General features: G+C 43.2%; 2 protein-coding genes across 4 annotated transcripts; one reads left to right on the top strand and one right to left on the bottom strand.

Annotated features, from left to right (window-relative positions):
• The first annotated feature begins 3188 nt into the window (after positions 1-3188).
• Positions 3189-8357, top strand: LOC105927605 (rhodopsin kinase GRK1). Its single transcript, XM_036139142.1, has 7 exons — positions 3189-4080; positions 5446-5573; positions 6206-6363; positions 6454-6537; positions 6903-7027; positions 7139-7340; positions 7962-8357. The coding sequence occupies exons 1-7, from the start codon at positions 3382-3384 to the stop codon at positions 8249-8251; spliced, it is 1686 nt and encodes a 561-aa protein (XP_035995035.1). The 5' UTR covers positions 3189-3381; the 3' UTR covers positions 8252-8357.
• Positions 8358-9198: 841 nt separating this feature from the next.
• On the bottom strand, positions 9199-12940 carry zgc:172067 (S-adenosylmethionine-dependent methyltransferase domain-containing protein). 3 transcript variants are annotated; one of them, XM_036139141.1, is made up of 5 exons: positions 12666-12940; positions 12023-12155; positions 11600-11754; positions 11128-11245; positions 9199-9850 (listed from the first exon to the last, which is right to left on the bottom strand). In XM_036139141.1, the coding sequence occupies exons 2-5, from the start codon at positions 12138-12140 to the stop codon at positions 9459-9461; spliced, it is 783 nt and encodes a 260-aa protein (XP_035995034.1). In that variant the 5' UTR covers positions 12141-12155; positions 12666-12940; the 3' UTR covers positions 9199-9458. The 3 variants fall into 3 exon arrangements, with proteins under 3 accessions (XP_035995034.1, XP_012719919.3, XP_035995033.1); XM_012864465.3 differs by having other exon boundaries at positions 12023-12145; XM_036139140.1 differs by lacking the exon at positions 12666-12940 and having other exon boundaries at positions 12023-12275.
• Between the last annotated feature and the right edge of the window lie 426 nt (positions 12941-13366).

Raw genomic sequence — 13366 nt, 5'->3', positions numbered from 1 at the left:
GATAACTAAACAGGGTTCCAAAGAAATTCAGGAACAAACGAGAAACAAAGTAATTGACGTTCATCCGTCTGTAAAAGGTTACAAAGCCATTTCTAAAGCTTTGGGACTCCAGAGAACCACAGTGAGACCTTACAGATTTCTTGAGTTTATACTTTTTTTTTTCATCACATTTGCAGGTTTCCTTTTAACAAAAAAAAAAAAATTCTAATGTCAATGGCCTGAATAAATACAAAGAGTTATTTCTGTTACTCTGGGGGAAAAATGACATTCAAACCCAGCTGGCCTGCATGTTTCTTAGAAATCTGAGCTCAAAATGACCTTGCCTACCGAAGCTTGATAACAGGAATATCTAGAATTGAGAAATCATTTAAGCGGAATCTGACATGAAGTAGTTGCTAAAATCGTATCATTACTGATTTTAAGAAAATGAATGCATCAATGGAAAGTTGTTGGAAAGGATTGCGAAGCGATTGCTAAAGTTTTGAGGCTACAGCAGTGAGAGCCGTGATCCATAATTGGAGAAAACATGAAACTGTTATGAAGCTTCCCAAGTATGACCAGCGTACTAAAGTTACTCCATGGGATTATCGCCGACTCGTCCAGGAGGCCACAAACAAACCCAGAATTAAACATCCCAAGCACTGCGGGTCCCAGTTGCTCAATGTTAAGGTTAGTGTTTCAGTCAACAAAGAGTGAGCAAACATCTCCCCAAATGGAGGTGCTATGGTCAGATGAGACTAAAACTGACCCTTTCTGCCACTGAGAAAAATGCATCTGGAGCAAACCCAGCACATCCCATAACACTGCCCACTGTGAAATATGGTCTCAGCATGGTTGTCTCAGCATCATGATGTGGGGATAGATTATAATCTAAAACTCCTCAGTGAAGAAAGGATGGGCTGATGAGGTCTGGTAACTTTTTTTGATCAGCCCTTGTGTTGCACAAATATCTTCTCACCTTTCCACAGAAGTCTGGGTGTTAATCAGAACGACCGGCAGTATAGACAGTTTCACATTTTGTCACATTACAGCCACAAACTTCCCCGAAGTTTGTAAGTATTTTTATTTTTATGTGCTTGACCTGCATCCCTGCAGAATAACATGTCAACCGCCATGTTATACTATATATACTGCTAAAAAAAATAAAGGGAACTAGATTTGAATGAATGAAATATTCTTATTAAATACTTTGTTATTTACATAGTTGAATGTGCTGACAACAAAATTGCACAAAAAATTATCAATGAAAATCAAATGTATTAATCCATGGATGTCTGGATTAGGAGCCACACTCAAAATCAAAGTGTATAAAATGCATTACAAGCAGATTCAACTTTGATGTAATGTCCTTAAAACAAGTCAAACTGAGTAGTATGTGTGGCCTCCATGTGCCTGAATGACCTTCCTACAACAGCTGGCCATGCTCCTGATGAGGTGGAGGATGGTCTCCTGAGGGATCTCCTCCCAGACCTGGACTAACACATCTGCCAACTTCTGGACAGTCTGTGGTGCAATGTGGCGTTGGTGGATGGAGCGAGAGATGATGTCCCAGATGTGCTCAATTGGATCGAGGCTTGGGGAATGGTTGGGCCAGTCCATAGCATCAATTCCTTCATCTTGCAGGAACTGCTGACACTCCAGCCACATGAGGTCTAGCATCGTCTAGCATTAGGAGGAACCAGCATACATCTCACAATGACTCTGAGGATCTCATCTCTGTACCTAATGGCAGTCAGATTACCTCTGGTGACCACATGGAGGGCTGTGCAGCCCCCCAAAGAAATGTCTCCCCCCCACACACACCATGACTGACCCACTGCCAAACCGGTCCTGATGGAGGATGTTGCAGGCAGCAGAACGTTCTCCACGGCGTCTCCAGACTCTGTCACATGTGTTCAGTGTGAACCTGCTTTCATCTGTGAAGAGCTCAGGGAGCCAGTGGTGAATTTGCCCATCTTGGTTTTCCCTGGCAAACGGCAAACGTCCTGCATGGTGTTGGGCTGTAAGCATGACCCCCACCTGTGGACGTAAGGCCCTCATACCTCCCTCATGGAGTCTGTTTCTGATCGTTTGAGCAGACACATGAACATCTGTGGCTGATGGAGGTCATTCTGCAGGGATCTGGCAGTGCTCCTGTTCCTCCTTGCTCAAAGGTGGAGGTAGTGGTCCTGCTGCAGGGTGGTTGCCCTCCTACAGCCTCCTCCACATCTCCAGATGTACTGGCCTGTCTCCTGGTAGCACCTCCGTGCTCTGGACACTACGCTGACAGACACAGCAAACCTTCTTGCCACAGCTTGCATTGATGTGCCATCCTGGATGAGCCGCACTACCTGAGCCACTTGTGTGGGTTGTAGACTCCGTCTCATGCTACCACTAGACTGAAAGCACCGCCAGCATTCAAAAGTGACCAAAACATCAGGCAGAAAGCAGAGGAACTGAGAAGTGGTCTGTGGTCACCACCTGCAGAACCACTGCTTTATGGGGCGGGCGGGGGGGGGGGGGGGGGGGGGGTCTTGTTTATTGCCTCTAGTTTCCACCTGTTGTCTATTCCATTTGCACAACAGCAGGAGAAATTGATTGTCAATCAGTGATGCTTCTTAAGTGAACAGCTTGATTTCACAGAAATGTGACTGACTTGGAGTTACATTGTGTTGTTTAAGTGTTCCCTTTTATTGTTCTGAGCAGTATATATATCAATACTAAGTAAATTACAGACAAATGGACTATATTTTTTAATTTACCAATTGGGCGAGGACAATCAGAGTGAAGGTGGGCTAAAAACGAATGCACACCACCTTTTAAAAACTGATTTGTAAAAACATCTGAAACCCATTTAACATTTTCCCACAGTGTCACCAAGTTATGGACTACATTCACTTGTTTTATGACACATAATCTCCATACACTTGCCCCTCTGGCAACCTTCTTTGAAACCCTAGGACAAACGCATGTGAGAAACTCATTTTATTGTATTAATAGTCAGGGCTCAGTTAGTTTTAGACATTTTCTCTGTCAAACCACAGCAACACAAGTCGTGTCTGCTGGTAAAGAGCCAGTTTACTCCTGCGCACGGTTGTGGAGTCGTACTGTTCCAGCAGGTGCTCGCACACTTTGTCTGGGGCATTGGGGTGTTAATGGATTACTGAAAGGTGTTGACTCAGGTGTGTGTGTTCCTGTGTGTGTGTGGTGCAGTCCTCAAAGTGTGCTGCAGTCCTCTTGAGTTGCATTCTCCCCCCCACATGCTCCCTCTATCACTCCTCTGCCTCCTGTCTCCTCGCTCCTTTTTCCCCCTTTCCCTCCTCGTTTCTGGAGAGTGATTAGCAGGTTCTCTGTTCGCCATGTCTCCCCTCGCCCTCGCCTAACGCCTTCCCTGCTCTCGACATGGATATCGGAGGACTGACCACCGTGGTGGCAAACTCCGCGTACATCAACGCACGCGGAAGCATCGATGGCTCCAACCCCGCGACCGCCCGGGACAAGAAGTACCACGCCCGCCTCAAGCTGCCCCACATCACCGTTTGCGAGGGCCTGAGGGACACCCTAGATTTGGCCTTCGACTCGGTCTGTGTTGAGCAGCCCATCGGCAAACGCCTCTTTAGGGAGTTCCTGGAAGCGAACAAAGAGTATCTCGGCGCTTCTCGCTTGTGGAAAGACATCGAGGACTACGACATGGCGGAGGACTCCGACAGGGCAAAGAAGGCCTCCAAGATCGTCCAGAGGTACATGGACCCGTCTGCCAAACACTTCTGCCCGTACCTTCCCGAGGAGATCATAGCCAAGGTGAAGGAGAACCTGGAGGCCGTAGGGGATGATTTGTTCGCCGAGTCGCTGGCCAAGACGCTGGAATACCTGCGAGAGGCCCCGTACACGTTCTTTCTGGAGAGCATGTACCTGAAGAGGTTCCTGCAGTGGAAGTGGCTGGAGATGCAGCCCATGGATGCGGACTGGTTCCTGGACTTCCGCGTGCTGGGGAAGGGAGGATTCGGGGAGGTGTCTGCCTGTCAGATGAAGGCCACCGGGAAACTTTACGCGTGTAAGAAACTCAACAAGAAGAGGCTGAAGAAGAGGAAAGGCTATGAGGTAAAAGCCCTAAACCCTTTTTTTTTTTTTAAAATCTCCTATAAGGCTATTGCTCGGGTGGCCCTGCGACGGCGTTGAAAAACAAACCAATGTCGATAGAGTTGGACTGGGGGGGGGGGGAAAGCACAATATACTTTTTGTTGATGGCAATCTATAATAATAGGTCTGCAAAAAAACCCACAAAAAAACAAGCTTCTAGCATCAGTAAAGAACCAGTTTAGTCTGATATTAAGACAAGATAATTTTGCGAAATCAATGTTGAAAACTGATGATCATGATGTTGATTTTGATAAAGTACAATTTTGCAAACAGACTATTTTCATTCCCATCGTCAGGTAGTCTGCACCTCTCTAAAGACATCGCTCAGCTTTGGTCATAAAGGAGACTGAATGTCCATCCAAGTCACAAAATATATAATATAAGCACAGTTTGAATGCATGGCAGCTGAAATGTTGCAGCCTGCGAGTTTTTTGCTTCTAAAAAGTCTCTAGTAGCTGATGGTACACTGCAAAAACAGATTTAAAAATAAGCAAAAATGTTCTTAAACATAGTGTTTTTGTCCTTGATTTGAGCAGGTAAACAAGATCATCTGCCAACGGAATGAGTATTTTGACCCCTAAATTAAGATAATTAGACATTTAGCACTTGAAATAAGATGATGGAGATGAATTGTTCCTATTTTAAGTGCAAAAATCTCATTCTGTTGGCAGATCATCTTATTTACCTGCTCAAAAATCAAGGACAGATACACAAATTTTGAGAAAATGTTACTTATTTTTAGTTCTGTTTTTGCAGTGTAGATACTAGTACTAGTAGATACTGTGCTGACGACATAGTGCGACGGGTTTACCAGTGCATATCAAACCTCAGACTTCTTTATTGAAATTAGATGTGAAAAAGGCGCTGCTTGTTGCCCACACTGCTGTATCCGTGCCAGTTTCAATGTGTAAAATGTTCAGTTGCTAAATCTAGCGCTGGTTTCCTTACTTTGTTCGACATTTTTTACCAGCTGTGTTAGTAAAAGTGCTCCGCGCCGGGCCAGGCTGCACCAGCGCTAATCATCTTTGTCCCTGCCTCTGTCTCGTTTGGCTTTAGCCTGCAGAATTAAACACTGAGACAGGGGATAGAGTGATTACTGGGGGCTTTACTGAAAAGCTCCTCTGAAGGGAACTCCTTGCACAGTTATATCTTGCCCTTGACTTGTCCGAGGTCATCTTGTGAAATGTACGTCCCCACTTCCTCCCAAAAAAATGACACGGACCCTCGCTCAGATGCACAAAGCTCTCTTGTAGCTTCTGTTTGGGACTTATGTCAGTTTTTTTTTTTTTTTTAAAAACCCTTCTCATTAATTTTTTTTCCCTGTAGGGGGCAATGGTGGAGAAGAGGATTCTGGAGAAGGTCCACAGTCGCTTCATTGTCTCGTTGGCTTACGCCTTCCAGACAAAGGAGGAGCTTTGTCTGGTCATGACCATCATGAATGGAGGAGACCTCAAGTAAATCCACATCACAAACCACAGAGAAACTGTTTTTTTTTTTTAATTCATCTTAGCGTTCATCTTATTCATTTTGAACATGAAGATAACTGATGTAGGAGACGTGGTTTAAAGTTCAGTGAGTTGAGACGTCTGATGGAGCTTCAGCAACTGCGCCAAAGTCTCTCATTTATCTTTAGGTTCTGCGAATGCGTTTAATTGGGATATTTTGCACATTGGCCCTTTGAGGCGGACATAACTTTGTCATTCAAATGGAGGGTCGTTCATGAACAGCAGAGTCGCTGAAGCCCAGAATCGGTTCATGCAAATATGACCGTGCAGGAATGCTTTATGAATGAGTCCATTTAAAGGGGAAAGCATAAGCTTGCTGAGGGCTCTCCTACAGCACTGACCTCTTATCGTCATTAAAAGTTGAAAACGAGTTCAAATTGAGTTTTTACAGAAAACGTGACTTTCTTGATGGTTTTCAGGTTTATTTCCTTGCTTAAAACCAGGCAACGTAAGCAAATTAAAACCCATGAAAACTAAGAATGAGAATTACAGTACCCGTGTCTCTCATCTGTGCACGTTACTACCGTTCGGCGACGTTCTTGGCGTTAGGAAGACTCGAACCCTCCGTTTTCTCTGCCCAGGTACCACGTCTACCTGGTGGATGAGAACAACCCCGGCTTTGAAGAGCCCCGGGCCTGTTTTTACATTGCTCAGATCATCCAGGGTCTGGAGCACCTCCACCAGAAACGAATCATCTACCGTGATCTCAAACCAGAAAATGTGCTCCTGGACAACGACGGTAAATGCTTTTGGTGAAAACCCGAATGCTCGTGCGAAATTTGCATGTTTTTCACTTCATTTGACGATATAACCTGATTCGTTTAAACAGGTAATGTTCGTATATCTGACTTGGGTCTTGCTGTGGAGCTGAAAGAAGGGAAAACAATGACTAAAGGCTATGCTGGAACACCAGGTAGGCCTTATTTTACCCTAAAAATCACCAAAGCTTTGCTGAATGCTCCCTATTCTCTCCTTTTGTGACCACCTTTGTTTTTTTTCTGTGTATTTCTCCCAATCGTCATGACATCTGTCCTCCCACCTTTACTTCTTTTCTCTCTCCCCTTTGCCACATTTGTCTTTTCATAACTGGCCTTTCCTCCTTGCTGTCTAATCCAGAAGCCACAAATATGCCTTTAGATGAATAAAATCAAGTGTGCAGCAGGGATTTATCCCTTATTTCCCCTGTTATGTGCCAAATCAGGACACGCACGGGCAAAAAAGAGTCAGTAAAGTTTAATTTTGCAAGATTTATTTCACATATTTGTCTTCCTCTTGCAGGTTACATGGCTCCAGAGATGCTGAAAGGAGATAAATACGACACCTCGGTGGACTACTTCACCTTGGGGGTGACTCTGTATGAGTTCATTGCAGCTAAGAATCCGTTCAGAAACCGAGGAGAAAAGGTGTGTGTTTTTTTTTTTTTTTTTTTTGTCATTTTGGAGCTGCAGGTGTTGATTTGTGCAGAAATAATGATGATAAAAGCGCTGATGAGAGGGTGTTTGTCGTCTGGCCAGGTGGAACGTGAGGAGATGAAGGAGCGCATGCTGAACCGCGTGGTCACCTATCCAGATAACTTCAGCGAACACGCAAAGTCTCTGTGTGACGGGCTGCTGGCCAAGGAGGTCGACCAGAGGATGGGGTTCAAGAACGGATGCTGCGATGAAATCCGAGCGCACCCTTTTTTCAAAGAGATTAACTGGAGGAAACTCAACGCAGGTACAGAGCGTTGAACCTTTTTCCATTATTTCTTCTATAAGAACCACAACATTCATTTAACTTTTTTTTTTTAGAGGATTCTCAGTGAAAGACCGAGAGTTTATTAACTAATTATGAAGCAGAAAGAAATGACGCACGATTTACATGTGTTGTTTTTGCCGGTACAAATCTGAGATGCTTTGCTGATGTCCCTAATTAGCATTTAGAACAGCCAAACGCCTTCAGAAGTCAATAACCAGGAAATACCCTCCCCACCATGAAACATAGTGGTGGCAGAATCATGCTGCAGGGATGCCAGCTGTGGGGGAGGTTTACCCTTTCAGCACAAAAAAAGACCCAAAACATACAGACTGAGCTACAGGGGGCAGAATACAAATGCATGCCACACTTTTCAGTGTTATATATCTTTTTGCAAAAACAAAAACATAATATCCTTCCGCTTCACAATTTTGTACTCCTTTGAGTCGGTCTATCACATCAAATCTCAATGAAATTCATGTAGTTGGTGGTTAAAACGTGATAAAGTATTAAAAGGTTGAACGGGTATTGATTTCCTTTTTCCAACTTTATTATTCAAGGTCTCTGAAGCGGTAATACGTGTCTGATTTCTGTACCCCTCAGGTATTCTGCCGCCTCCTTTTGTCCCTGACCCTAAGGTAGTCTACGCTAAGGACCTGGACGACGTTGGGGCGTTCTCCTCGGTGCGGGGGGTCGCCTTGGAGGAGCCCGATAAGACATTTTTCGACGAGTTTTCCACGGGCAACATCTCGATCCCCTGGCAGGAGGAGATGATTGACATGGGCATTTACGGAGAGCTGAACCTCTGGGGGCCTGAAGGCACCATCCCAAATGATCTCCGCAGAGAGTCCATCCTAGAGCAGCCAAAGTCCTCGACCTGCTGCATATCGTAAAATAAAGGAACGATACAGTTTATCGACTTGTTTTTCTTTAGAAGATGCATCAATTAAACCTCCAGGAAGGACAAATGTGTCTTCTGAACTTTCTGACTGCAGATGGGAAAAAGTCTCGAACCGGTTTCCCTACCTGGAAATGTGAAGGACAGAATAAAGGCGAAGCTTTAATTTGGAAAGGACTTCACTTAGTTAAAGACACGTAATTCAAAACGATATAATTTTATGTGTTCATGTGCTGAATTAATATAACGCTTTTCCATCACCGCAAAAACGGAACTAGAAATAAGTAAGATGTTCTTAAAATTAGTGTATTTGTCCTTGATTTGAGCAGGTAAATAAGATGTTTTGCCAATGGAATAAGATTTTTGCACTTAAAATAGGAACAATTCATCTCAATCATCTTATTTCAAGTGCAGGATGTCTAATTATCTTATTTTAGGGGTACTCATTCCATTGGCAGATAATCTTATTTACCTACTCAAATCAAGGATAAATACACTAACTTTAAGAACATTTTACTTATTTTTAGATCCGTTTTTGCAGTGATCTAACATACTTTAAAATCCCCGTTAATGGCTAGAGGTTTAGGTGATTCGGCATCTGGTGCTGTCAGGAATGATCTGAACATTTAAAATGTTTATTTGTCCGCACTGCATCTCTGCTGCTATAGATTGTATGCCATTTATGTGAAAGTGTTTGTTTTTTTTCCTTCATAAGTGATAAAAAAAAATGGTTTTACTGCATGCTATGATGTCCAAAAGCTCAAACTTGTTTTTAAATATTTCTGAAACCTTTATTCAATGATTTTCACTTCTTATGAATAACTTTGAGTGAAAGACTTTTGTTGGGTCAGTAAATAACAATAGGAGACTAATTAAGAGCAAAGCGATTTATTTCTAAAAAAAATATATATATATATATATATTGTTTAAAAGTAGGAAATGTTTAAAAAGATTCCAATAAAATAGTTTATTCATGTAAAACATGTGTCAGGAACTTTGCTTTTGTCTGTACCCCAGTCAAGGAATGTCACGCAGTTCTAAACTGGATCGGCGTTTGGAAAGTATTTGCTTTCTTTCATTGTTTGATTTTACGTGACCTTACTTGGCAAATGCAAACCAACCTTTTTTCTTTCACTGATTTAGGTCATCAAAAGAAAACATAGCTTAAACACAGGAATCTTGTAACGTAGAATCTCACGGGTTCACTCCTTCGCTGTGGCCTTGTATATCCACACGTTCTCCTGCGGCACCTCGGCGAGCAGCGTCGTGTTAAAAGTGCTCTTAAAGCGCTCTGTGAAGCTCAGGTCCGACTGGAATCGAACTTTGTTGGCCCAAAGCAGGGTGGTCCCTCTGCCCGGTCTGCAGAAGTGAAGCATGGTGTTCAGCAGCTCCTCCAGGAAGTCGTGGTGATACACCACATCAGCCGCAAGCACGTAGTCGTAGGACGGGAAGGGGAAGTCTCGTTCCAGGCCTTGACCCCAGGAGAGGGCGGCCGCCTGGGGGATGTAGCGGGAACGGCCCTTGGTGTTCCGCCGGAGGTTGAAGGACAGATTAGACAGTATGTCTGGTAGATCAGTAGCCGTCACCCAAGCACCTGTTAAAGACAGGAGACGGTTGTCTTTAGGTGACATCTTTTTAAACCAATAAAATGGCAATTTGTCCAACATCCAATTTAAAAAAACATCCATCCATCCATCCATCCATCCATCCATCCATCCATCCATCCATCCATTCATTCCTAGGACAGACTGTGAGTCTTCCACAGGGTTTCCTCCCAATGACACTAGGAAAAGGTGCCCAGAACACGTCCTTGTTCTTTCGGCCATTGTGCAGATCTCAAGTGGACATCGCCTCACCAAAAAAGCTCTGGTTGCAACTTAGATGGATCATTAAATCACTTTTTTGGAGCATGAACAGCCCTCCTGTCTCTGTCTACCTCAAGAGGCTACCTTGATGCTTCCAAACCAGACAGTGTCTACAACGACAGCTACATGATTGAAGACGACGGACGGCCCTGGTGGAGTCCAAATCACACAGAGCGGCACAGGTGCCCTGCTCTCCCACAGCAAACCCCATAAAACACCACAAAGAAAACACCACTGTGAGCCTCCTCCAGATCCACAAACTATATTCACCAGACAACCAAACTCCCCCTGACCGTCTTAGCACGTCTACATTTTACATAGATTTATTGTCTTCTAAAAGATTCTTGTCTCAGTTCTTATCACAAACAAACTTGTCAGTTTTAATAAAAGTAAATAAAATCAAAATTTGCTGGGGGTTTGAATGATTTCGGTGACTGTACCTTTTAAAGATTTCCTAGAAATGGGTCACTAGGCTCATTTCTATTGGTTATTATTAGTGTTGCACCGATACCAATACCAATATCGGACGGGGCCCAGATCCAGCACTAAAATGGAGGTGTCGGTATCGGCGAGTACCAACAAATAGGGCACCGATACCATTTTGATGTTTGTATGTCACTTGAACGCAGCCTTCTCTCTCCCGACTACTATTATACATGTTATAATTTCACGAATGTTGCACTATTTTGGCCTTTGAGTGCCAAAAGTTTAATCAACTATTGTCACCCATTCCAGGTAGGCAATAAAAAGTTATACTACCCTAAGTAGTATGCAGTTCTTCATATATACACACACACACACATCAATTTCAGACAGATGGTATCGGTATGGTATGGGCGTCGGCCAATACTGCACAGCCAGGTATCGGGTATCGGTATCCAGGACAAAAAATGGCATTGGCACAACACTAGTTATTATAAAACTAACCTATCAATCTATTTTTTCAGCCATTTAAACACACAGTAACAGCATTATGATTTTACAAACCATCTAAACACATACTCACCTAACAAACTTGCCACTATGGAGAGCAAACCAGTTCCAGCTCCGAGCTCCAGCACGGCTTTGTCCATCAGGTTCATCTGTTGCTGGTTGTTCTCTAAGAACTGACTCAGTGCTATGGCCTGTAAAGAGACACATTTCTTACCGTCGTTTTTACATTGACCCACAGTGGCCGTGTTGATGTGGGCCACATGGGCAGTTGCCCAGGGTGGCAATACAAAGGGGGGAGGGGGCGGCACACATGTATGAAAAGTAACATAAATGATTTCTCCTTGTTTCTATACATGTTTAGTCATTGGTTGCTTAGCTAAGGGGAAAATTTCACTTGCTTTGTGCAGGTCTGCACCAAAATGTAGACGATTCCTTACATTTTGATTGGTTGGGGTGCAGAAGGCATGCTTTGCTCAGGGGAATATTCACTCAAGAACCACCACTTGTGTCCAGTGAATCTGCAGACCGGTGGTGGAGGGACTCACCCCAGGCCAAATCAGAGCTCCGTATGAGTCCGTTGACTCTCGGATGTTGATTTCCTGTCCAACAAAATAAAACGACTCCTTTCCCAGGGCGTAGTAAACACTCGGCTCCCAGACGTTCCTTCTGTCCAGACCCTCTCTCGTCATTGTATCTTGGTCTGGGAAAGCCAGAAACATATTACAGGTTACAGCACTGATCAGATTTATAAGTTTTATTTAAATGAGAAGAATACGATAAGAAATACCTTTATTGTTCCACAATGGGGAAATTGGGGTGGGAGAGTGGCAAAAATACATCGACAGAGTTATGAAATGTGTGTGTGTCCCTACATGCATAAAAATTATCTGTTTTTCAGATGCAAACACGAGCGTGAATACAGAAGACGTCATTTGATCAGATCCTTGAAAAGTAGAAAAATGGTTTACCCTGATCGGTGGTTTCTTCCTCGCTCTGTAGTGTCTCATCATGATTCATCTCATCTTTCCTTCTGGTTGCTGAATGCTTTGGTAGGAAAGGTTGGCTGTCTGATAGCAATCCTTCCATGACTTCTGAATAGTGCTGAGAGTCGGGAACATCTTAGAATAATAAACATCTTCCTAAAAATGCTGAAAAATCACCTGCACATTTTCAGACAAACAGATCACGCCAACGTCTTTCAAAACCCTCTGCTTTATTGGTTACCAGGTTGAGAGTTTTTTAAGTACAATAAACTGAAATGCAGTTAAAATTAAAATTAATGTCATGATGATAAAAATCTTTGGCTATTTAGATTACTAACACAAACTGGATCTTTGCTTATTAGCAGTTTATGGGCTCTCTATTGTTCTGTCTAAACTGAATCATTTATTTTATTTGGCCTAGTAAAATATGTCCTTCAGGTTTCTTTCCCTCATTTTTTTTGAGGTGGCCTCTAAAGCTAATTCAGAGGTTTGTAAAGTGACAGAAATGACACTTTACAAACCTTGGGGTTCGATACAAGCATTGCAAGTAGTTTCAAACACATATTTTGTTCTTCAAGCATTCAAATCATTAATCAAAAATTATAATGTCCGACAGCAGGAGACATACCTGCAGGAGGCCGTCTCCTCTCTTTTCTGTTCCTTTTCTGGTCACTCAGTGCGCACCTTTGTGGTCTGTGTTCATGTTTTTATGAAGACGCCATCGTCCAGCGTCCGCGGCCCGCCTCTGGGAGAAGCGGGGGTCTTATGCCAGTCAGAGAGCAGAGACCCCTCCCAACTCTTTGACAGTCATTTCTGCTGTATGATGCTGTAGCCTCACTATGCCATACATGTAGAGTAGGATTAAGCACTTATTATAAAATGCCTAAAACTTACTCTCGCTTCACCTTTCATTCTTCTTCTAATGTCTCCTACCGTTTTTTTTTGTTTATAGCCTGGATCTGCCCTCTTGATTGGCTTAATGATGTGGGTTATCACACCATTAAACTCAATAAAGCCTGTTATTCTTAATCTTTTCATGTTGCCGCATTTCCTCTGGCTTGATGTGATATAAATGTTCTTTTTTTTTTTTGGAATGGTCCAGCCAGAGTCCTGACTTGAGTGTGACCGAGAATCTGTGGAGGAAACAAAAGATTAGGGTGTTGACAAGGAGGCCCTTCATCCTCCGTGCACAAAGCTTTGCAGAAATGAGGTCTGATTACTGAGACGGATAAAGATCTTTTTTTTTTTGATGCAATATTTGTTCAGATGTGACTGAAAACTGACAAATAACAACAATGATACTAATGTAATGACGATGATAGATTTAAT

Source organism: Fundulus heteroclitus, chromosome 7 (assembly GCF_011125445.2).
Source record: "Fundulus heteroclitus isolate FHET01 chromosome 7, MU-UCD_Fhet_4.1, whole genome shotgun sequence".
In the NCBI taxonomy this organism is placed as follows: domain Eukaryota; kingdom Metazoa; phylum Chordata; class Actinopteri; order Cyprinodontiformes; family Fundulidae; genus Fundulus; species Fundulus heteroclitus.
The sequence above is the reverse complement of the archived record's forward strand: the minus strand, read 5'-3'. Positions and strand labels throughout refer to the sequence as shown.